General features: G+C 45.9%; 1 protein-coding gene across 11 annotated transcripts in view; it reads left to right on the forward strand.

Annotated features, from left to right (window-relative positions):
* The first annotated feature begins 1303 nt into the window (after positions 1 to 1303).
* The window catches only part of PLEKHA6 (pleckstrin homology domain containing A6), a 192992-nt gene continuing 168468 nt past the window's right edge, over positions 1304 to 25827 (forward strand). For 5 of the 11 annotated variants that reach the window (XM_081193395.1, XM_081193399.1, XM_081193401.1 and 2 more), the window contains exons 1-3: positions 1306 to 1866; positions 3357 to 3433; positions 6018 to 6075. In XM_081193395.1, the coding sequence (XP_081049521.1) occupies positions 1781 to 1866; positions 3357 to 3433; positions 6018 to 6075 (221 nt within the window). In that variant the 5' untranslated portion in view covers positions 1306 to 1780. Of the gene's footprint in view, positions 1867 to 3356; positions 3434 to 6017; positions 6076 to 11878; positions 11905 to 12538; positions 12894 to 25827 lie in introns of those variants that run through there. The other 6 variants (XM_081193396.1, XM_081193402.1, XM_081193397.1 and 3 more) reach the window with 4 other exon arrangements.

The following is a 25827-nucleotide window of genomic DNA, read 5'->3' on the forward strand; positions in this document are numbered from 1 at the left end:
CCATACTGGAAAAAAATGCCCCTTGCTAGTCTGCTCTGTCTGTTGCGCAGCTATTAAACGGAAAGAAACCATGTTGCGGCCGGGGGGGAGGGGAGTGTTCTTTTCTGAATTCTGGTAACTCTGGTAAAACATGCTTTAAAAATGTTTAAGGTTCTGTGGTAATCTGTAATGGTACTTAATTGCAAACGTAGTTTAGCATGCATTTCTAAATGCATTTTTTAAATGATGTGTTCAGGTGAGCTGAGGGTGCTTCCACACTGTTACCAGTGTGCTAAACCTCCCTGCAAATGTTGTGCAAACAGCAATGAAGGGGTTGTGTTGGGTGCCACCAGTCTGGAAGCACATACCATATATTTAAAGCATGTTTCAAGCACATGGCTTTCCCCTAAAGAATCCTGGAAACTATGGTTTGCTAAGAGTGCTGGAAATTATACCTCTGTGAGGAGTAGACTACAGTTTCCAATATTCCTTGGGGGAAGGCCACATGCTTTAAGTGGATGGTGTGAATGTGACCTTAACCACATGGCTGTCTACTGAAAGAGCTATAATCTTACAATTAAGAATCATTTTGAAACAAAAACAAACACCACCATGCTGTGTGTTTACTGGACATCTTCCCCCACACCCAGCAGCTGGGCCATATTCCAGTAGCTCTGGGCAAACTGGTTTGTGCCAGTCAAAGCAGGGGAGCAGAACAAAGGGTGGTCCGATAAAGGACTCCTGGGGGCGTGGCCCTGTCCGAAGCCTATGGAGGTGTGGGCCAAAGGCACGCCCCCGAGCGGTGACCCGGGGGAGCTCCTACTTGACGTGCCTCAGCAGGAGACTCCCCCTCTATGGTGTTAACCCTTCCCGTGTCTCCAGCAAATGGGCTGAAGCCGGATAGTCGATAGGACCAATGCCTAAGCCAATGCCTCTCATTCCTGAATTCAATAAAGTTGTGGCCTAATTCGCCCATTTAACCTTAAATTATGGTGCCTTGTGTCTTTATTTATCCTGGTGGGGGGCGGGAACTCTCCACGCAAAGCAGCCTGGCCACTTGGTTATGCCTTGCTCCACTAGTGGTCAGGTTTCTTCTTCTCCTGGATTAAGTGCACTAGTGTCATTCTCCCCGGTTGTGGTATAAGAGCTTGGAACACATGCCCCTGGTGATAAGCAGGCATTTATGACTTCTTCCTCCTCCCTCCCTCCCTCCCTCCCTCCCTCCCTCCCTCCATGGAGGGGAAGTTCTCAAACCCCACCTTTCCTGGTGAATAAGCTCTAATTGATGACTACGGTGAGACAGAAGATGCCTCCTGCTTTTGAAGGCAAGAACCACAGACACGGGGCTCAGTTTGCAGAACTCCCTCGCTCCTCACCCAGAGTTAATTTGTGGTAATTAGATTGAGTAGGCAGTGGAGGAAAGAAACTGCCTTCTCAAACAGTCAGGCAGTTTTAGCATGTCTGCCCTTGCTGCTGCTGCTGCTGGAGAGGACCCTGTGGTGCTCCAGGTTTTTGGTGGAAGATCAACAAGCGGACCTTGGAAGGGTTAACCAGCCAGCTGTGTTTTTCCTCCCTCCTGGGCTATTTGCAGCAAAAACAAGAGTTTCTGTGGAAGGGCTGGGCAGCCTGCATCCTGGTGGGACTGGCTCAGGTGGGCTGGGTATCTGTGCTCTCTTGACTAGGCAGCCCAGCCACTGTCCCTTCCTGCTGAAAGCAGGGGTGCAGGGGTAAAGAGGGGAGCAATTTGGGCTCTTTTTCTTCCCTGTTCTTGGTGGATTTTGCAGTGAGTGGAAAGGGCTTTATGGCCACCGAGGACATTGACTGGCTCGACCTGCCTGGCAGGTGGACTTATGGAGTTTGCAGAGACGGGAGAATCTTCTTTATCAAGTACGTTCAGTTCTTGCTCTGTTGTTGTTTGTGGTTTTCCTGCAGCTGTGGATGGTTGGAGGAGTCCCCGTTTGTGCCAGGTGCAGGTGCATAGACTTCTGGGCCAACTCTTTGGTGGGAATGGCATGTGTGTTTGTGAAGAGACAATCCGAAAGAATGCTAACAGTTCACACAAGAGAAGGGCAGGATTGGGTTTTAAGTCACTGCACAGAGCAAGGGGCCGTATGCCACTTTGGCAAATGACACCTTATTTGTTTCATTTCATTTCATAAAATGTATACACCACTTGTTGGTAGAAATCCTCAAAATGTTTGCAAAAAAGATAGAACAATAAAATTATCAAAAAGAAACATAAATACTTGCAGCCTGATCCTCAGCACAATCACTTGGAAGCAAGTTCCATCAATTCTAAGCATATGATTGTAAATGTCTTTTAGGATTACAACTCTAAACTGCATTTTGAATTTCTGTTTATATGATCTGACTACAAAACTTTCATTGGGGAGAACCTGCTGGCTCTTTCCTGTTTTACGTACTGCATCACTGATGTTCATCAGCATTTCATAGAAAAATAAAATTAAAAAATGTCCTTAGCCCAGCTTGTGAAATGTTCCTTACCTGCTGCTGTAGGATTCTCAGGCTGCTGTTTCTCGTCTCCCAGACGGCGTCCCATGAACTAAGCTGTGAACCAGGAAGTTCCCAGTTCAAATCTGGTTTCTGTCACAAGATCACTAGGTGGCGTTGGGCAAACAACTTTTTCTCAGCTTCTGCCCTGATGTCTGCAACACAGGGATGACAAAGCTGACCTGCCTTGCAAGCTTGTTGTCAGGATTACTGAGAATATAGAACCTGTAAAAAAGTAAACATTATAAAGCTGTATCTAAATTAAATATTTATATTGCAAGTGGAAACTTCACCAAAATGTTGCAGTATGGAGTAGTCTGTTCGGTTCTTTTCCAGGATATTCCATTCTACCATCACACCATTTTTTCATCTTTTCTTCCTCAGTCAAATTGGCATCCTGTGCCCACTAAGCATGCTCAGCCCCCATTGCTCTCCCTGTGGTCTCCCTCTTGTGCGTAGATTATGCCATTTTTGCTATGTAAGGTTCCACACTTCCATAATGAGTTCACTCTTTGTATACGGGATACCTTTCCCCTTGCCCTTCAGGCATTTCAAGGTGACTTGGGTGATGTTCTCCTCCTCCCTGACACACAGCAGACTGCCAGTCTATGGCTTAACCTTTGACAAACGTGACAGAGTTTAAAGTCAGGGAGCCCACAGGTGGCAAATTTTATTGAGCTGCACAGCTGTATTTCTCCTTCTGGTAGCCACTGCAAAGTCAGCCTTAAGTCTACCCTACTATGAATGCTCTCCTGTATACCAAAGTGTAGCAATCTGGATTACTCTTGGCCCTTGGGTTGTGGATGTTTCTTGAATATGGTGCTAATCCTTAAACTTTCTAAGTGTGATTGTTTTGCCCTTTGCAGTGATGAAACAAAATCTACTTGCTGGACACACCCGGGCAGTGGTTGTCCCGTCCAGAGTGGCCATTTTACTTGGTCAGGTAAGGAGATGCTATTACTTCCAATGCAATAGTTGTCGTCTTCTGTTGATAATTATCCTCCCTTCTTCTCACTGACAGAACATCTCTTGGCCAACACTATTTGTGTTAGAATAGTATCTGATGTTTCTTTCAGAGAAGTGTTGGAAAATATTGGGAATCCAAGGAGAAACCGATTAACATTGGTTCAATAAATGCCACTTGCGTATGCAATGATAACACATGTGCTTTATTTCGTGTGTATCAAACTGAGATTTATGATCTATACCTGGAGGCGCATCAGGACATAGGTACATAACACCCTAAAAAAAAGATGTCCAAAAGGTGTAAATGACTTTACTTTGGGTAAGGAGAATCTGCAAGCAGTAGGGTGATGGCACAGGAGAGGGACTTTCTTTGTAGCGATGCCATGATTTTTCCAGTTTTAAAAGTTCTGTTGAGAAAGATTAACTTTGCTGTTTAGTGCTGAATGTATTGAGGAAAGGCAGATAGTATGGTTAAAATGCACATTCCATCTACAAGTGTCTCCATGACCTTTGAAATATCCTTCAGTGACAAACGTTTTAAAAGTCTCATGCAATATCCAGAATCAGACAGACACAGATACTAGAGTGTATTGGGTTCAGCTTATGGGAGTGGAGTCTGTAAGGTGAAGCTGGCTGCATATAAAAATATTGCTTGCCTGTACGTGGACTGAGAGGAGCATAGAAGCTGCTGGCATGGATGTAAAAAACGAATTGAGCTTTCCATCAGTTTTACAAGCCACATCAGAGAAAGGAAGATTCAAGCATTCCAATATGGTTGGAGGAATCCAGTGGGGCTTGCCTGTTAACAGCCTGCACTTTGTAATGAATGACATTGTAAGAAGCCTTCCTATTTTTTTATCACCTGCTTCATTTTCCTCCTCCATGCATCAATAGTGATGATATTATTAGTAGTAGTAGCAGTAGTAAAATATAAAATCATTCTGGAATTCCTTGCAAGAAGCTCTGGCAGTGTTTGTGGTTCTTGCTCTCTCTCCCACTCCACCCCCAATTTATCTTCACAACAACCTTCTGAAGTAAAATAAGCTGAGGAACAGTGAATGACCCCAGATTGCCCAGTGAGCTTTATGGCCGAGTTGGGGTTTAAATCTGGGTCCCCCTCAGTCCTCATCTGATATCTGAACCACTGCACCACCCAGTCTCAAAAAGTCCCTGATGTCTGCATGCAGTGAATTTATTTGTTGCTGAATTTATATACCGTCCTATATCTCTCAGGGCGGCTCACAGAACAAAACCAGAATGCAAAACCACAAAATATATAATCAAAATAAAAACAACCCAAGACTCATTTGAGAAGCCGCAATTTATGGCACAATGCTATGCACACTTAGCAGATAGTGATATTACTTTTTTGTGTATCTAACAGCACCAACCCTCCGCCAAAAAAACTTGTCTAAACAGTACCCCAGCCCAAGGGTCTGTTTAGCAGCCTCAGCTTTTGCAGCTGGAGTCAGTCAGGTCCCGCCCTCCCAGGCCAGGTGAGAAAAAGTCTTCCAGGACTCACAGCCAAGATGGTCTCAGAGCTTGTTTGGCTGTAATTCCCATAAGCCCCAGCAGGAGATAATGGAAGCTATGGCCCACCAACAGCTGGAAGGCTACAAGTTCCCTGCTCCTGGTTTCGAAGGGAGCAGAATATAAGAAGAGATACTCTGGTGTACCATTTTGAAAGTCAAATGCCAGCAGGTGATTTGGGAGGAGAGAGTACAAAGATGGGTCGGTTTCAGGTGAAATTTCCTGAGATGCAACATTCCACACAGCTGAAAATCAGGTTTGTAATTGGGATGCAGAAGAGTTGTCAGACAGGAAGGCCTCTTTCATCGAGGATCCCACTCCCTCCCTCCCCAGGGTTCACCTGTGGCTGTTCTTTCGAATATAAACTATGAAAGTTGGGGGTGGGGGAAAAACATAGCCATATTACCTTTTGCAAATTTTATTCTACAGAAGACTCTCCTGAACTAAAACTCTGCCCTGAAGACAGGCAGCCTACATTTGAGTTTGGGGTCCAGTCAGGAACACCATTTCAGATTCCAATGGGGGATTTTAGTATGTGTTGAGGGTGGAGGAGAGCAACAATATTTTTGAAATATTAACAAATTCTAGTACACTTGAGGTGAAATAGTAACCAAAAAAACAAGCGCACCCCCAACAACAGCTGATGCTTTTCTATGGTGATTCATTATATCCCACCCTATATAGATTTTTCCAAGGCACGGTTGTCATGTGTCTTATTTTTACTAAGGGCAGGCCTCTATTTGAAAGAGTCCTCTGTTGAAATATGGCAAACCTATCTGATCTGAATCAATTGCTTTTTGAAAAATTAAAATAAGTCAGGCGATCCAACTCTGGATCTCTTGCAGAACATTTAGTTTGCCCCTCAGTGTGTAGAACTGCTATGCTGCCGGCCAGAGATATATAGGTCTTCCTCCTTAATAATGCCACCCCTATAGTGACTTACATGAGGGGCCTCCCTGCCCCCCATGAAGCAAAGAGTTCCCCACTTCTAATGAGTGACTGATGCCTGCTTTTGTCATTGTTTTTTTCAGAGTTGCCCAAAGGTTGGGAGATGGACACCATGTCAAATGGAGCAATCTTTTTTATCAAGTAAGTTAGTTGCTAATTTTTAGGATAAGCCAAGATGATGGTCCTACTTCATCCAGTGCTGTTTGGTGTTTTAGGACTGATGGGGTTCATCTCCTCTCTTATTGCAAGGGGAGCCAAGATGGTGCCCTCCAGATGTTTTGGACTACAATTCCCATCAGTCCTAGCCACCATGACTATTGTCCAAGGACGATGGGAGTGGTAGTACACAGTGGCTGGAGGACATCTCACTGTCTACCCCTGGCTTATTTGTTATAGGTAGGCTTGTTAACATATTTTTATTGTGGTTAACCACGTTGGGTGCTTTGTGTAGAAATACACTGTATGAATTAAGGTAAATACATTTTAACATCTTGTCCGGCCTGCATTCTCCATGGCCTTCCCTTCTGGAACCTATTTTGGCTGCTACATTCCTCCCCGGAGCCAGCTGGCTTCATGTCAGGGAATTCATGTATTCTTCTGCAGAGCTCATAAAAGACCTTGTTCAGTTTCCAGAGCAGTAGTATAAAATACATTTGTTTGCATTCCAGAGTAGTGTCTTCATGTTCTTGATCTCTCTACATGTGAAGTAATTTTCCACAAGGTGGTGCCAAAGCTCACAATTTGTACAAAAATAGTGGTTGGGTCATTGACTTTCTGTCACTTGTCTAGAGTGGAAGGTGTTCAGCGACCAACTTTTGTTTATTGTGCAGAATCGGTATACTATGTGCTGCTCTTTTCTTGAGTATATCTAAGGTCTTTCTGTTTATGCGAGATTAAATGACTCAGGATACTTAGCTTATCCTTTATTGCACTTATATGCCACCTTTCCTTCAGAGAGCTCAAAGTGGCATACATACATGGTTCCTTCCTGTTTTCATTAGCACAACAATCCTGTGAGGTAAGATAGGCTGGGAGGTAGTGACTGGCCCAAGGTCCCCCAGTGAGTTTCATGGCTGAGTGGGGATTTGAACCCTGGTCTTCCACCTGTAAATACTCAAACCACACTGAGCCAGTGTGGTGTAGTGGTTAAGAGCAGTAGACTCGTAATCTGGGGAACCGGGTTTGCGTCTCCGCTCCTCCACATGCAGCTGCTGGGCGACCTTGGGCCAGTCACACTTCTCTGAAGTCTCTCAGCCCCACTCACCTCACAGAGTGTTTGTGGTGGGGGAGGAAGGGAAAGGAGAATGTTAGCTGCTTAGAGACTCCTTTGGGTAGTGATAAAGCAGGATATCAAATCCAAACTCTTCTATCAGAGTAAATTGATAGTGATTGTGAGTGCAAAACTAAGGAAGAGTCACTAACATGTACTATGTTGCTACTACTACTCTAGAAAACAGGTATGGAGGGCATGGGAGTTGTAGTTCAGCAACATATTGGCAGCCAAAGGTCCCCTATACCTGCTATCTATGTCAATTTAGAAGCAAGTCCCACTGAGTTAAATGGGACTTGCTCACAGGTAAATGTATTTGTAGGATTGCAGCTCATTCTGGATCCAAGCCCCTGATTTATCATAACCAAAGGTTCTTAAACACAGAATGAATTCCTTGGATTTAGAACCTAACCACATATTCGAACCCATTCAACAGCTCTAACCAATGTGATCAAAAACTGTTATTTACCTTCACTTGATGTATATAGTAATGTTCCCTTCATTATTTGGTGAGATGATACACAAGGGCAACTCAAATTGTAGAGAAGAAATATCTCTTTTCCTCTGTGTTCCTCCCCCACCCAACACAGCTGCTAAAACTGTTCACACATATCTCTAAGCCAAACCATGGCTAAGTGCGAATACAGAGGCATGTGGGTACTCAAAATAAAAATCATGGCTGCTTTGCTCGTTTCCTTGGTTCTGTTGCTGCTTGGAGCTAACCCATGGTTAGGCTTAGCAGCATTATGTCTGATCCCAGAATCATGGGTTGTCTCCTGCAGACAAACCTCAAGCAAATAACCAGGAGCAAGCCTTGGCTACACAGCTCATGGTTTGTCAGAAGTGAAACAAACCATGACCCTTGGTTCAGACTTAGTTCTAAGCCAAACTGGGGTCTAGCTTTGGAAACTGCAGTGGCAGCAGGATCAGGGGATGAGCAAAGCACTGCTATGATTTTTACTGTGAGTAAAAACCAGGACAGGATGCTACCTTGTCATTTGTCTTGGGTAGCAAAAGATTTGTATATTTGTGCTGAGCAATGGTTTAGCTTGATGTTATACATGAACTGGGCCACAGTTTGGATTGTTTTGAAGTAAAGAAGTTTGCACTAAGTGATGCCCATTGTGTTTAATGGGACTGTCATGATTTTTTAAGTGAAAAGCTTTGCTTCTTTTTTTTTAAAGACCCCTTTGGCAGCCTTGGGTAGCATGCAAAACAAGGCCTGTTTCTCTCCTCCTCCTCCTCCTCCTCCTCCTCCTCCTCCTCCTCCTCCTCCTCCTCCTCCTCCTCTCAAGCATGGTTGGCCGAAGCTTGCTTTGGCTGTGTTTAAGAGCCAAGTGGGCAGGGAGGGAGTTAATTCCTGGCTGCATCCTATCTGCGGTGTGGGAGTGGCTTGGCAATATGGGGCGCAATGGAGCAAAGTCTCCAGTGAAAGCCAATCCACTCCCATCATCCCCTAAAGCTTTGAGGGGATTAGAGGCTCAAGAGTGGTTATTTTTCCTTCCTGTGACCCCTCCCAACCCTGTACCATCTGTGGCGCCAGCTCTGCCCATTCAGAAAGAGCAGCTAGATGCCAGCCACAGACAGATACCCCATTCTGAAGGATCTCTCTCTGTAACTGAAACTGCAGCTCTTCTCATAGACCCCCAAGACATCTTTGGACATTCCTCATGATTTGTGCTCATAATGGTATCAGGGCAGTTATACACAGGCCTGTTGTCAACACTGTTTATGCCTGCAAAGGCTTCAGGGCAGACAAACTCCATCTGTAGTTGGTGCATGTTCTATAATGTCCTGCCCAAATCCTTTAAACTTTTTATATTGCAAATGTTCAGGATTAATTTTTGTCCTGCGTTTCTTGCAGTGAAATGAAAGGGTGTCCCTCTGGGTGGCAATAATGCAATAACATTGGGGGACGCTGCCAAAACAACTAACAATGTGGCATGATGTGTGGATGGTCCACCACTAATGTATCAATGACATGTTGCAGAATACATCTGCCAAACAAAAAAACCCCCAAAACCATTCAGGAAAAGGCCCTTAATGTTTCGGTAATACCTATTGGAAAACATGCACTTGGTGGTCTGAGACCAAATTTACCCACAGAGGAGCTGCATTTCAAAGCTGGGCAGCCAGCCTTGCAATATTAGGCAGAGTCAGTGCTTTTTCTTCTAGAAAAAGGGTGCTGGTACTGTGTACCCTTGAGTACCCCCAGAAAAAAGCACTAGGCAGAGTAAGGTGGTTGCCTCAGGCAGAAGATGCTGGGGGTGGAGTGGGGTGGGAAGCATCCATAAAGTGTTCCAGGACATACCTGGGTGTGCCTACAACCTGCCCTCTGTTTATTTGACCAGCCTGCTGCCTTCCAATACAGCAGAGAATGCTGTCCCTCCACTGCTGTGGAAAAACCCAGTTGTCTTCTGTACGTGCATGTTTGGAGGGACAGGGCAGGGCACTATCTTGTCATTTATCTCAGGCAGCAAAGTGTGTGTGTCTATAGCTATAGCTATACGGTATAGAAATAAAAATAAACAACAGCTTTTCTTTACATCCTCTAAGAGGCTTAACTGTTTTCCAGCCCTTGACATTTGAACTCTGGTCTCCAAGGCCACTGTGACATACCTGATGCGTGAGTATTTATGTGGGATATAAAACACAGGAATTTTTTTTATTATTATTAATGAAATTGAGATGCTAGCTAGTCAGTATAGGGCTCACCATTCCAAAAGGTGGGCCCTATACACATTGTACAGAACACCCAAGCCCTGGCTTTTCCTGCTTAAAGGGACTGTCCAGTGAGGGGGTCAGGCTCAAATTTCACCAAAATATCTCCTGAAGTGGCAACTGAATGTTCGGTTTTGCATTCACATTACAAATGGATGTCTGGTGCAAGCCTATGCAGATCTAATCAGGTCGGCTGAGTCCAATGGGGCTTACTTCCAGATAAGTGGTGAATAGGATTGCAACCTTAAATCCTGCATGCTGGAAGAGTCCCTGGTCTTCCGTTACCAAAATATAAAGTTGTGTGGAAAACACAAAATCTTGTTAAATTCACATAGTTACCTAAACCCCTTGCTATAACGAAGCAGTTGGGAGTCCCAAATATTGGCACAGTATCCTATTGTGCAAGCTTCTCTCTGAGGAGTGCCAGCGTGGGGTGGGGGTTGCCAGAGAACTGTGAGAGTTAAACTAGACTTGACATGGGAGACCCGTGAACAAGATTTCTCATGGTCTTTTTTTTAACAGCTGGGGTGAGTGTGTTCATAGCTGATTTGGACCAGACTATGCTGTTGTTGGAGCCGGTGGCTTTTAATCACTCCTGCATGCTATATTTCCTATTAAAGGACTCCCCAGTGTTTGGGGACGTGGGTGGTGTGCTGTTGGTTAAACCACAGAGCCTAGGACTTGCCAATCAGAAGGCGGTTCAAATCCCCACGATGGGGCGAGCTCCCGTTGCTCGGTCCCTGCTCCTGCCAACTTAGCAGTTCAAAAGTACATCAAAGTGCAAGTAGATAAATAGGTACCGCTCCGACGGGAAGGTAAACGGCGTTTCTGTGTGCTGCTCTGGTTTGCCAGAAACGGCTTAGTCATGCTGGCCACATGACCCGGAAGCTGTACGCCAGCTCCCTCGGCCAATAAAGCGAGATGCGTGCCGCAACCCCAGAGTCGGTCACGACTGGACCTAATGGCCCTTTACCTTACAGTGTTTGTTATTGGCTGGGGTGGGGGAGATGGCCCTTAATGCAATCTGCAAGCCCTACTCTTGATCTGAATTTTAGCCATATGATGTCCCACCCTTTGTAGACTTGTAATGAAAGTAGCTAAAAGAAGAGGCACAAAAGGTAAGGGAGGTGCGACCCTTCTGGGCACCCTCTTCTCCAACTGCGATTTGCCCCATGGGTGTGCAATTCACAGGTACCATGTGCCACACAAACCCTCACAGCTGCTGTTAATAGTGGTGCCCTTGGGGGATTTGAGACTCAGGAAGTGAATGGTTTAATACACTATGTATATATACCTACTTGAGAGAGTAAGTCCCATTGAACAGAGCAGGAGTTACTTCTGAGTAACCAGGCAGAAGCCTGTGCTGCGAAATGCCCCTTGTTCATCACAGCCCATTTCCGGAGCTGGGAGCAGGTTTCTCTCAGTGATACAGCACTGTCTGTTCTCCCACTATCTTTTCCTGGGATCAGGGGTTAGTTTCTCCGGACTGAATACTTTGATTGCAACTTGGGGATTGAGCATGCAACTCCTAGCTGCCTCATTCATTCAGTGTGTGCGCGCGCATATCGGTGAAAGGGGACAGTATGGTGCTACAGCCCTTTGCGGAAAATCTTCAGGGACAGTCGTGAAGGAAATTTACAGGAGGGCAATTCCTTTACGAAGACTACCCCCACCTAAAACTGGGTTTCTGCCCCTCCTGTATGGAGCGTATTGAAAAGATGGCTGAATCCGCCTCCCTCCCTGAACGACGCAGCAGCATCTGCCAGGAACAGCCGGCTACCGTGACCTGCTCCTTGGAGGAGTCTTTGCCCGGGCCCCGTGAATCCGATTCTGCGTCTCTGTCTCCCTGCCATGGCTGGACACTGACTTGAAAGGAGGAAAGAAGCAGTAAGACCCCCAGATATGAAGGAGGAGAGAGGGAAGAGAAGTTGTGCAGCGGAGCAGCCATGCCTTAGTTTCTGAGAGTGAATGAAAAGAGGGTGAGCATCGGTGGTGCGTGTGAAGACAGAAGCAGAAAGACTGTGGCTGTGTATGCAGTATAATTTAAAGCAACTCCCCCCCCCCACAACCCTGGGCACTGTAATTTACCTTTCACAGAGCTGCAGTTCCCAGCACCCTTCACAAACTACAGTTCCCAGTATTCTATTTTTTTTTGGGGGGGGGTGTATGTGCACGCGCTTTAAATGTATGGCGTGTGCCCAGGGACCGCAGCTGCATTGCTACAGTGATCTCCCTCGGTGGTCCGTGGTTCGAGTCCCTCGTTTTGGTGGGATGGGATTGGAAAGCGGTGGGGAGGAGGGGAGAAAAAGACCACGGAGCCCCCTCACATTTCCAAAAGATGTCTGGACTTTTGGGTGCGCAAAGGGGTCCTCCGCATCGCCCAAGCCCCAGGGCTCCAACAATGCGCCAGTCCCCCGCCCCAGAGCCCCTCACCCCACCCAGACCCAGCTCTGTGTGTGTGTGTGTGTGCGCGCGCGCGATAGGGGGTCGGTAGGTGGGGGTCGCGTGCGCCCCGCTGACGCAGCACCTTTCCCTCCCCGGCTAGGGAAGGGTTAACCCCCGCTCGGGTACTATTTACTCCTTGCGCTAAATGACAGCTCGGGCGTCACGTGACGTTTAAATCCCCCCGGAGAGCGCATGGAGCATGCCCAGCTCGAGCTCCTGGGGAAGGATGCCGGATTCGGCGGCAGCAGCAGCAGCATCTCCTCCTCGCTCTTCCCCCTTATGCTCGCTCTTGGCGAGCCCTGGTGATGAATGGTGGCCGCGGGGAGAGAGATGGTGAGCAGCGGCTAGCGGGAGAGGAGGACGAGTGAGGGATCCATCCGAAGGAAGGCTTCTGCTCCAGCCGGGCAGGAGGAGAAGGGAGGAGGAGACGAGGGTCCTGGCTCGGAGCGAGCAGCAGCAGCAGGTTATCGCCATGGCTTGGAATCTGCCCACCCGGAGGCGAGCCGCCCGGAGCCATTGCACGGTGAGTGTCTCTCCCTTGTTTCGCCTCTCCGGCTACTCCGAGAGCGGCAGCCTGCTTGCGCCGCGCGCCCAGGCAGCAGGGCAGCCTTGGACAGGTGCGGCACGCAGCGCCGGGGCTTCATGGAGGATGCTGGCGAGAGCCAGGGCAATGACAAAGAACCTCCAGCTTCAGGCTCCTTGCAGGAGGGGGGAAAGTGGGGGGTTGGGGGTGGAGGGATGAAAGAGAGGCAGCAGCTCTGGGTAGCTTGCCTTGCAGCCCTTCTCCTGACACCGCCTCCCTTTCTGCCTCGGATGGACATCCTGCTGTGGCGTGCCGGGAATGCTACTGAGCCTGCCTGGGCTGGCAGAGCCTGAGCTGAACGTGCCAGGGTGCGCGTGTTGCTGCTGGGCATGCAGTCTGCCTGCTAAAGGGGTTGTGTGCCTGTGCTGAGCAGCTCTCATGGCCCAAGGGTGTATCGGCCTTTTTTGTTTTTGGTGGGGGGTGTACTGAGAGGCAATGCTGTGGCTCCAGGTACTATGGCCCTCCCCCACCCCCAGAAGGCTTGTCTATCTCCCTCAATAGGTTTTGACATCCCATCAGTGTTGGGGATCCAACTCTGGGAAGCAAGCGGAGTGGGAGGAAAGTGGGGGGGGGGGGGAATCTCGGCAGCCAATGCCAGCAAAGGATGGCCATAAAGGATGCCCATTAGCTTGCTCCAAGATCAGGGTGGGCAAGCTGTCATTCCCTTTGCAAGGCTGTGCTGCAGAGAGGCATCTGTAACACACAAGAAGTGGGGAGAAATAAAGTAAAGGAAGAGACAAAAAAAGCATGCCTTAAAATCCCTGGCAATTATTATTATTTATTAAATTTTTTAGTTGCTTCATCTTGCTCAGGGCACCCAAAGTGACTTAAAACCAGTCTACCAAACTAAAACTCCCAACATAGGAGAAAAAGGCTGGGGTACACTGCTAAAAGATGAAGGTTGCAACCCTGTGCACACTTACCTGGGAGTAATCCCCATCAAGCGCTTCTCAGACACTGTGAGTGAGGCCTGCTTTGTGTAGCCAGTAACATTTAAAAAACCCCGGATACAGTGTGTGTTTCATGATGTTTTCTGGATGGGCTGCCAGGGCTTCGGGTTTGTCAGAGCAAGGAGGGAAATTGGTGTTTCCTCCTCTTAAGGGGCAGCGAATGCATGACATAACAGGGATGGAGAGAGCGCTCTGTTTTCTTGGCAGAACTAGGTCCCTTGAGTGGTGATGCTGCCTTCCATTTATCAAAGGTGCTATATTCAAACGCTCAAGCGAGAGCCCACTTTCAGATTAAGGAGCTGCATCCAGCTGCTCTAAACTTGGACTTGCATTTTTTGCTTTAAAATCGGTTACAGGCATCATCTTTCAGATGCTAGTAAGGGTCTCTGTGCAGTTTATCTCACTAGTGTGGACATGAATCCTGTGTGTGTCTGGTTTTTATAAATCTCTCTCTCTGATCCTTCAGAATGAGATATGGGTAACGTAATGCCAGCACATATTTGGCTGTTGTCACTGTCCACTTGTGGATGTGCTTTCATTGCACACCTATGCCTGGTCACAAGAGGACAGACACAATTCCCACTTATGGCAATGTAACTGGAGCTGGGACAGGTCCAATGCATACAGGCACCTAATCTAATTTTGGTGTCTTAATTCATATCAGAAAGTGTGGCTCCTGACCCTTTGACTTTCCTCTGCCAAATAGCTGCCACTGCCAGTAGCATCAACAAGATACTGCAGGAAATTGAGCTGCCTTGAAAACGGGCAGATCAATAGAAGCTCCTTGAGCTTCATCTGGTAATTATTTGATTTTGATGTAGGATTCCAGTTCTGTTCCTCTTCTTGACATGAGATCCTGCTGCCAAGCTTTGGGTTCATGGATAGAAGACACAAGTGGTTTCCTCTTTACCTCCAATTACACTATATAGGGTGAACAAATCAATTTCTTGGCTAGCTCACTGTGTTGGGTCTAGTCTTTGACTTGGAGACATGCTTTGCTCAGATTGTAGCCTAGACATGCTACAATCAATGGAGTTTGAGGCTTAAATCCTACCCTTTGGGCTGTCTACTCCCCTTTCTTCCTTGCATCACCATCAGAAACCAATTTGATCCCTTGCTTTTATCATCATCATCATCATCATCATCATCATCATCATCAGAAAACAGCTCCGATTCATATCTTCTATTATTAGAGATCCTTAGCAAGCTGACACAGCCTACTACACAAACCAGTTGAGCACTGATAAGCTGATTTAGTTCTATTATGCATTTTAACACCCCAGTCCTAAAACTGTTATTTGGTATCAGTAATACTGATGTAGCTTGTAATATATTTAGTCAGGATGAGGGTATAAATGCATCCATATTCAAGTAACTGCTTTGTGGATCACAGCTCCAACAGGCCAATGAATGCATGAATGTTCAGCATGCAGGAAGTCAGCTCCAGCCTATGATACAGTAAATTCTTTTTATTATGCAGCTGTTAAAGCCCGGTAAACATGTTCAGATTCTTCAGATGTTATCTGTCTAACATGCATAATCAGGTCAATTAAATCCTGATGTTTTGGGGTGTTATGGTGTCTGAATGAATTTTAATGCTGTGGAAAGAAGCTGAGTTGATAGCCCTGGGTAGGAGAACAATGTTGTTGTTTTTTATCTCTCTGCCAGGTATATCACACACTAGCTTTTCATGCACTGTGCTTGAAAACAGGCACTTCTATGATTGCCTAAAGCAGTGGTGTTCAACCAGTGTGCTATGGCACCCTGGGGTGCCTTGAATGATGGTCAGGGGTGCTGCAGGTAACACTGGCCTCTGTCCCTCTTTCCCTCCCTCCCTCCTCTAATGCTCTCTTGAGTCTCTGCCTCCCAAAGGCTTCCACAGTTGTTCATTGCAGCAGCCCTGCTGCCACCACTGCTGCCTCCCATGGTAAAGTGTTGGCTTCACATTCACCTTTGGCCAGTCTCTGTTGGGCCACTAAGGCTGGGGGAATCCTCTGCCCAGGGCTCTGTGGGGCTCTGTGAGGAGGCACCTCTCTTTAGGGTGAGGGGGGTAGCCGCCCAGAGGACTCTCAAGGACCGGAGAGGCGGAGGCTGAGGGAACACTCCACAAAGGAGGGTGTTCAAAAAAGGGTGAGAGGCTGCCAGCTCTGCAGGCAAGGGGTGACATAACTGGGCTCCTGAAAGGGGTGCCGCAGAAAGAACGTATTTGGTCAAGGGAGCTGTGGACTCAAAAAGATTGAAAACTTCTGGCCTAGAGGCTATATTTTACTCACCATAAGCAATCAGGCAAGGGACCTTGGATAAATTGGAAGACAGTAGTTCCTTCCCACCTCACCCTATTTGCAGGGTATGATGTGCCACAACTGGTTAATATAGGTATGTGGGCAGAGAAGCTCTTAACACTTTTTTTTAAGGTGTAAGCTAGTTTTTATATTTTTTGCAGGCTTATTTGGAACTGCTGAGGGTGCAGTGACCACCTAGGCAGCCACTGCAAAAAAATCAGGTTTGAGAAGCACTCTTTTAATATGCTTGTGAGCAATTTCCTTCTTCCCCATCCAGTTGATCTATTTTCAGAAAGTGAAAGCATCCTATCATTAGCCCCATCATCTGAATTTTTTGGGGGCAGCTGAATGACTACACTGTCCTTTTGTACTCTGTGGAGTCTTGTAGGGCTGATCCACCCTTATAAGTATATTCCCATAAGTCAGTGTTTTGGGGGTGCAGCTTATGGGCATTGACTAAACTTGGAAACTGCTGGCCTCCAGTTGAGAGCATATCTTTTTGAATTGTTATTAGAGAGAATTCTTTTCTTTTTTTTAAGTTATGCACTTTTCAAATGATTTTTAATATACCTTACTTTAAAAAATATATCAGTGAAATGCAATATAAAAACAAATTAAACGGCTGCATTAAAAGCCAGCAAAAAAACCCCCAATAAAAATAGTAGACATGGTCACCAGACACCTTCTGGAATAAAGATGTCTTCAGACACCATCTGAAAAGGGAAAGAAAGTAACCTGATGTTACAGGGAGCATATTCTATAGCTGTGGTATACCACTTAGGAAGCTCTCTCCCTGATTCCAGTCAATCAGATATAACTCACAATGGGACGAAAAACAAGACCCTACTGCAGATTTTAAGGCTCAGAGTGGCAGAATGGCATAGTCTGCAATTCTTAGGATACATGATTTTTGGTCCTTACAAGCTGCTTCAATGTAGCCAGGAGAGAAAATTGGAGTTCTCTGGTATCTGAAGAAAGGGATGCTTATCTTTTTGACAAACAGGATTTCTCTGAGCCAAGGAGGCATCTTCTTTTTGATGTTTCTGAGAATTCCAGACGACCCATTTGTTGAGCTGATAGGGCGATTAGACAATGTTGCCTATTTAATGAGTATTCATTCTGATTTGTGTGTGGGGGGGTGCTAGAAGGTCTGCCACAGCAAGTATTATCCCACACTTCCCAGTACATTTTCTCACCACAGAGGCGGTTTTTAGGGTGGTGTGTGACTGGTTCAGTTGCAGTGGGGGCCGCACACAATGCTGTAGAAGGAAGCATGAATTTTAGTGTCGCACAGGGCACCACTGAAATTTGAAAGCCCAAACTCCACTACTGCACATCACATTTCTTACTGGAAAAAGTCTGATCTTCAGGGGAAGCAGATTTCTTGCACAGGAGCTCCAGATCAGCTTTAATTGTGCAACCTGAATTTGCCATTATGTGATTGAACTCTGTTCCAAAAGAGCAGCTGTCTGGAAGCACCCTTTGAAATGAGTGCAGAGAACTAGGTTTAGGAGCTTTTCCAGATCACCTTATTTGTATTATAATGGGAATTTTCTTGTAGGATCCAGACATTCTTTCTCAAGGTAGTGTTTCTATTGTAGGACTATTGTCTTTTTAAACATCAAAACTATGGTGTGTGTATGTTTTTATTATCTGTCATCAGAAAGGAAAAAAATACATTTGCGCATTAGCTGACATTTTCCATCTTGTACAGTGGTACCTTGGTTCTCGAATAGCTTGGCTCCCGAACAAATCGGCTCCCGAACGCCGCAAACCTCGAAGTAAGTGTTCTGGTTTGCGAACGCTTTTCGGAAGCCAAACATCAGATGCGGCTTCTGCTTGAGTGCAGGAAGCTCCTGCAGCCAATCAGAAGTTTTTGAATGGTTTCGGGAGTCAAACGGAGAACCAAGGTACCACTGTACACTGATGATTTTCAGACTTTCCACCTTTCTGTTGAGGAAGCTGTGCAGGGCACCTGATGAATCCATTGCTTATGATAAAGGATTGTGCTGGGTTGAGTGATTGTTCAGGTCAGGCGCTGGCCAGAATTCTTAGGCCTCAGAATTGCCCCACATGAACTGAGAATGTACCATATACAATTGCTGACAATGTATCTGCACACGCTGAAGGGAACAGTAATGGTGGACAATAGAATTTTGTCCACCATCATCGATCTACTTGTAGAGCCTTGATAAGCTGGTTCCAAGGAACCCCCGAGTTCCTTAGAGCACATTTTGAAATCTGACTTAACTTTAGCATGTATGTGTATGTGACTGAAAACTTGTGTGATCTCTGAAAATGACATCCATCCCTTGACCCAGAAATCTTCAAGCCTGTTATTTATCTCTCAGAACTTTACTAGGCTTGGCATATTCTGTGCCAGATGGTGGTTATAATGACTGTATAATCCAGAGACCAGTGAAACAGTATGGCAGGTTCTGTCTCAAACGCTACAGGAAGGAGGACAGAAATAAGGCCACACTCTCCTTGAGGATTTGATTAAGTCTGTGGTGATACGTTCTGTTTGTAGGTTCATGGCCACATATGGATTTATGATGAAGAGACATGGGCCCTACCACAAAACTGGATGCAGTGGGGAGGAAAGTTGTTCACAAAATGGCTGCCATGGGAATGTGGCCATTCACAAAATGGCTGTCACCTTTAAAGTAGCAGAAAAGGAGGCAATACAAGAAAATGGTGTAAATTTGGGAGACTTTAATTCAAAATTTTGGAACTAAGGGGTCAGTCTTGTGAAACCCAGCTTAAGAGAACTGCATGGCAGAATCCCAAATATCATTTTATCTGGGGGAAAAATGCAAGTGCCTAATAGTTCTTGAGCAAACATCCTTGTGGGTTGTTAGGGGAGGTCAGATTCATCGGGTGCATGCTTTTGGCTGGGAGAAAGGTTGTCATGCAGAGTTTGTTATTGTGCATGTTGGTCTGTGGCCTAGTATTAATGAACCCCCATTGGTTTTCTGTTCTAGCAGTTGGTTGAAATGGAGGCAGAATGAGCCCCATAGGAAGAGTAAGATGTTTTTCATACAGATGAGGGGGGGTGGAATCTGAATTAATTACCTCCTGTTTCCCAAATAGGCTTAGAACTGTCAGAACTAATTTTCCCATCTGGGGCTTGCAATGCATGGCATCCTCGACAGGGGAGAATATTATCTTGTGGGGGAAGGGAGGTTACTAAAGAGGACGGAGGTACGTTTGCCCCCCTCCTCCCTCCCAGTTCCTTGTAATTCTGCAGCTATGATGGAAAGGCTTTCTTCCACCTTGAGAAAAGTAAAATAAGGACAGAGCAAGCTGTGTGACAAATGGCTTTCAAGCAATTGCTGTCCCAGTAGCAGGCAGCCTGCCAAACTATTTAAGCCCAATAATAATATAGTTCAGCAAATCTGAAGCCACCTAGGAAAACAGCAGCATTCAGCTTGCTGACAGGCACACATGCTTAATGCTCCATGCTTAAGTTGAAGGAGAATCTCCCAGAAACATTTGCAATATGGCGTCTACTGGACTCTACTTCTAACAAAGACTATCCAACAGAGGGCAGTGGTGAGTAACCTTAACTAAGCTCAGTTGCCATCCGTTTAACAACTAGTTTTAGATTTCCCTTTGAATATTTTCTGGCATGTTATGATTATCAGTGAAAAAACATGGTGTTCTTTGTTTTGATCTGTTTTGAAAAAATGATAATTTCCCCTTTATTTTTTTTCAACAGTTGATTCCAAACCCTGAAAGAGTTCAGACTGTGTTTTTGTGGGTGGGTGGAGAGATTGGACCACAAAATGACTGGCTTCAGAGTACATTTTGTGATGTAAAAAATTCAACATTGTGTATTATTATTATTGCTTTATTAAGGTGTGCCAAAAAATACAGAGGCTAAATGATTAAAGTAACTGAGCCAATGATATTTCAAAAAGATTGTGGGTCTGAGTACTGCTTTGATGTGCGTTGCACAAAATGGCTTCCTTCATTTCCCCTCAGTTGTGCGTAGATATTACTGATTCATTGGGCTAAGGAACAAAGAAGCAGGTGTGTGGTATTGTTCACGTAGTGTTATGTTCTTCATCACACCATTAAAAATGTATCTGATTATCATGTTTCTGGACCGTTCATTATTCATGAAATAAGGGTATGTTTTTATTCAGATTAAGTAATAAAAACCTGCTGTGATATTTTTCTGTCCTTGGACTGTCTTTGGTTTTAGAGAATCCTGCATGTGGATTCAGTGCAGAATCCACACCAGGCTATCGCCTGGAAAGTTCACCTATTTCTTGTTATGAAAATTTATAAGCCAGAATTACTTTCAGGTTTTGGATCTTGGAACACTGAACAGTTCTGTGCAATTTTTGGTAAGTGTAAAACCCAAATTTGCTGCCAGGCTGCTGCTAAGGTGTGTCCCTTGCTTTAAAGCAGCCTTATGGAACAGGCCATTAAAATAAATATAAGTTGGGCATTAAAAGAACTGGCTTGGCTGGTTTAAAAACAAGGAAGCAAGCCCCTGGATGGTTTGGTCGTGTCCGCTTGTGATCTGGTGTCAGCAGTTACCACTCATTTCCAGCTAAATACATAGTCTGTCAAGGGCTGGCCAATCTTTATAGTCCACGGGCTTTGACCCGGTGTGGTCTTATGCATTTCACAAGCATTGGTCCCTGAAACCTTCTGACCTTGCTGTAGATTCATTATGGCAGCCATGTTTGCTTTCTGAGTTCCCATGGTAACCAAATAGTAGGAGTAAGTGGTCTCGAAATGGCTTGGAAATGAAGAAGGGATAACAGCGACCCTCAAACTGAAGAGTGCAAGAGGATAGATTCTGTGTTCTGAGGATCAGTTTAAATCTGAATGCCTCAGTTCACAGAGGTTGCAGGACATATGTAACGTGCAAGACAGTCTGCAGCAGCCATTGCATGGAGACTATGCATACCACCACCATACCACCACCAAGCAGTCATCTTGGAGACAGAAGATACTGTGTGAACTATCCACCTGATATAGGCAAGTGGAGCCACTTTTGGCAGTGTTTTGTCAGGATGGGGGTGGGGGGAAGAGTTAGATGAAGTATAATCGGAAGTCTGAGCAGAAATATGTGCTTGAATTTGAATCAAATAATACTGAAAGGATGCAGGAGTTTTAAAATATGCATTAATGTTTCAAAATGATGCGCACAGGACACCCTGCTGCTATGATTGCTCATAACTGCTTTGCCCCATAATGAAACAGATCACTCTTTGTTGATACAAAAATCCACATGAGTGGCTTTTGCATTGCAGTAGTTACCTTCTCCACTCAAATGTTTGGTTCTCAAGTGAATATACAGTACCATTGCTCCTTAAAGTGCTGCCAAGCACAGATGCTACAGCTGCCCTCTGTGTTTAGGGTTTGAGGTCATGCATCGATTTGTCCCTATCGATATGTAGCATTGCTGCTGTGTTGTAAGATGCCACTTCTGCTTTCCCCCAGGCTACATTAAACGTGACACACATTCCCCCCCCCCCCCCCGGTGATCTATAGCAGACTGAAGAAATCTCTCTTTATTGTGGAGATAACCAAAAGCCTCTGTTGATCTATAGGGCTGGAATGGATTCATTTATAGTGTACAGTCCAAACTCTACTACGACACAAGCAAAAAAGGAGGTACATCATGGTGGTATTCCTAATGATAGCATAAGTCCTTTTAAGCTGCATTTGCTAAACATATTCCTTGATTTTGAAGGGATATTTTGGGCTGCCATACATCCAGATTTTCCCGGACATGTCTGGGAACAGCAGAATGACGTGTGGGTGAAGTTTCACTAAATCGGTAGAATGTCTGGGAAAACCTGGTTGTATGGCAAGGAAGGGGGCTCACCAACTTTGTCCAGATTTTCACTTTTGGGAATATATTGCATAGGGTGGTGGAGTTTATAAAGTCCAGTTTTTGGTTACTCTGACTCCACCCCCCCCCTTTATGATTACCTGTTCATGTCATATTTCACTTTTCATCACAGCAAAGGATAACTGCAGGCTTTTCTTTTGGATATGGTCAGTTGTAAGAAGACACACATACCATGTACCTTGCCAAGCTCCTTACTGCCTCCTGTTGGCTGCTTTCCATTTTGGAATCTGAAATACTGCTATTCTTCTTTTTCTAATCACTGACACAAGTTCAGGGTGAGGTTATGTAGCTGTCTGGCTGCAAGGGAGTGTGTGCAGGTTTTATCTCCAGACCTTGTTCATTCTTCAGCCCAGACCTGATGTCAGGCAGCAAATAATTCTGTGCAAACACCAGCCAGACATGTGCATTATGACTTAATCCTCCCTTGTGACCGGCATGGAGGCCTTAATCCTCGGGTGTTACTGAAAGCGTTGTGTGCGTGTGTACATATGTGCTACAGAACAAAAAAAGAATGTATCTCACTTCTTTGGAAAGCACCTTTTAGATGTGTGGAATAATTAGAACAGCTCTCTCTCCCCCCGCCCCCGCCACAGCCCAAACACCATGAACATAGAGCTGTTTTTTGCTGTCACTGATGGGAATGGAGAAGAATGAGGCTGACCACAGGAGTCCAATACCCAGCGGATTCTGCGGCCACGACATTTTGGAAAAGCTTTGTGTTGCCGCATGCTGTCTGGGCCGAAAAGTGCTCTGCATGCTGAGGATCTCTTCCAAAAGCCCAAACACTATTGAGGTGGGGTTATAATGGTTAGAGTGTCAGACTAGGACCTTGGGAGACCAGGGTTCAAATTCCCACTCAGCCATGAAGTTCACTGGGTGGCTTTGATCCAGTCACTGCCTCTCAGCCTAACCTACCTCACAGGGTTGTTGTGGGGGGTTACATGAGGAAGGGGAGAAGAACTTTGTATGCCACCTTGAACTTCTTGGAGAAAAAAATTGGCTATAAACGCACCCATTTGTCAAATGCACCCATGGTGAAGAGTTCTACCCACCTGCTTTGGGAAGAGGCTGCATTTTCTCTTTTTGGGTCATGTGTACATAGACGTGGGCTTGCCAATCGGAAGGTCGGCAGTTTGAATCCCCACGACGGAGTGAGCTCCTGTTGCTCGGTCCCTGCTCCTGCCAACCTAGCAGTTCGAAAGCAAATCAAAGTGCAAGTAGATAAATAGGTACCGCTCCGGCGGGAAGGTAAACGGCGTTTCCGTGCACTGCTCTGGTTCGCCAGAAGCGGCTTAGTCATGCAGGCCACATGACCTGGAAGCTGAGCGCCGCAACCCCAGAGTTGTCCGCGACTGGACCTAAAGGTCAGGGGTCCCTTTACCTTTACCTCTTTACATAGAAAGAAGATAGATGAGCAAATAATCTGATCTGGAATGCAGCCACTTCCTAAGAGTGTCTGCTGTCCTATCTGCACATCTCTGCTTCTCCCTTCAGCTGATGGAACTGTTTCTGTTTCTTCCTGCCTCTGTGATCTGATGATGTAGATGGTAGGAAGACTGCCAGGACTTAGGGTGCACACATGACAGCTAGATTTCCAAAGGAGGTTTTGTTTTTCCTGTTTCACCCTATGTGTGGCCAGATGGGAAGGTGTGGTGAGGTTGGTCCTTTAGAAACCAAAGCAGAATTCTCTTGAGTGATTTGATCTCAGCAGGCGTAGCTTCCATGTGCCTTAAATACAGTTCCTCTAAAAATCGCATCCCTTTCTCTACCGCAGAAGATTCTTCCAGGAGTGCTTTGGCTTACGACTGTTTGGTATGCAGCCCAAGTCTCAAGCATTGCAGTCAGAGTCCTATTGGGATGGAGCCTGCGTCTATTGAAGAGAGTTCATCTCTGAACGCGAAGCAGGAGCTGTGAGCTTAAAGGAAGGAGAAAGAGGGCATTTATCTAAATGGGAACAAATATTCAAAATAACAGTAGTCACTGTTTGTGCCTCCCTCGTGAGTAAAGGATTGGGAATGTTTGGGACAGGGTGTGAAATATGATGCAAAGGCTCATATGACAACAAGGGAAGTGGCTGGATTTCAAAGGTTGGTAGGGCTGGATGAAGTTCAGCGAAGTCCAGGCTGCGTGCACACACACACATCCATGCAGGAGACATTCTGTAAGGCTACCCATCACCCACAGGAGGCGCCGAGATCCCAGGTGTTCATACAGCTAAAGGAAATAGGGGGAATCAGTATGATGTAGTGGTTGGAGTGCTAGACAAGGACTCTGTTTTCTTAGGGTGTAACTAGTTGTGTCAGACCACGGCTCTCCCACTGTATTTAGACTGGGGAGACCTGGGTTTAAATCCCACCCAGCCATTAAGCTGCCTTGGTGACTTTAAAGGCAGCCATTGTCTGGCCGCCTAACCTACTTCACAGGGTTGCTGGATGAGTGAAACGTACATCACTCTGGGCAACTTGGAGGAGATAAAAATGTCACAAATAAAGCACAATAAATTGAAAACCGCATCATTCAGCAGTACATTTCACAGCGCCTGCTTTAAAGGCATGGAAAAGAAGCAGGGAGTCACGTGTCCTAGTTTGTCACCAGGCCTGAAAAAGAGCCGTTTCAAATCTGCATGACAATTTTAAGTACTTCTTTAGATGAACATTCTAATTTGCAACCTTCTGAAGGAAAATAAAAGGGTGGACCAGTTATTTTATCTTAAATGTAGGCTCTTTTTGTCGTGTGAATGGGCTGTCAGTCTGGTGTCTTATTGCAGCTCTCTGTGCTCGCAAGGCCCTTTGTCCTATGTCTGCTTATTTGGCTTGGCAGCCTGGGGTGGTGGCAGTGCAGGGCCTCCTCTGAACTGGCCTATCAGCTGCCTGATTGACTCTAATGTGCCTCTAGCCCCACCAGCAGCCACCCAGACAGGCGTTAATTGCAGGAGCTGGAAAAAGCAATAATTAAGAGATAATGAGAAGGCTTTTGTGTGAGTCTGGCGTCCTGCATTCCTGTCAGCAAACATGCTGCTTGGGTGCTGAACCACCCAGTTCCTCCTCTTTTCACACATAGGACCAGCTCTGCTCACTCCTCTTCAATGGAGCTGATGCAATAGGCAGGCCTACAAGCCATTGAGACCCTGGACTCTTGCCAGCAGCACTCCCCAAGCGCCATTGTGTTGTCAGAGGTGCTGACGGAAGAGAGTTCTGAGGGACATAATCCTTTCAATGCAATTTGGAGGAGGACAATGGAGATTGCTTTGAACCGATAGCTGTCGCCCACATCACCCACATCTGCACTAGGTCCTCATTGGGTTGCCAACTTCTCAACTGACGCTTGCACTGTGCCTTTTTGACAGCCGGGGATGGGGGCATTAGGAGGTGACGTTTGGAAATAAACATTGTTGCTTGCTAAAATCAGCCGATCCAGCGGCTGTCAAAAGCATGGAAGCAAGGGTTTGTAGGACCTCGAGGTGTTTCCACTTCTTACAGCTTACCGTATTTTTCGCTCTATAACACGCACCTGACCATAACACGCACATAGTTTTTATAGGAGGAAAATCCGTAGGCATGCCACCCATAGGCATTCCCTCCATAACACACACAGACATTTCCCCTTACTTTTCAGGAGGAAAAAAGTGAGTGTTATGGTGCAAAAAAAGGTATTTTGTTTCTTTACTGCTGTGCCCCCCATGTTTATGAAACCGTTTCCCCCTTTTAAATGGGCAGATGGAGCCTTAGCACATTGTCTCAGAAGCCCCACTGTGTTCAGTGGAG

This window comes from Podarcis bocagei (genome assembly GCF_964188305.1).
Source record: "Podarcis bocagei genome assembly, chromosome: 5".
In the NCBI taxonomy this organism is placed as follows: domain Eukaryota; kingdom Metazoa; phylum Chordata; class Lepidosauria; order Squamata; family Lacertidae; genus Podarcis; species Podarcis bocagei.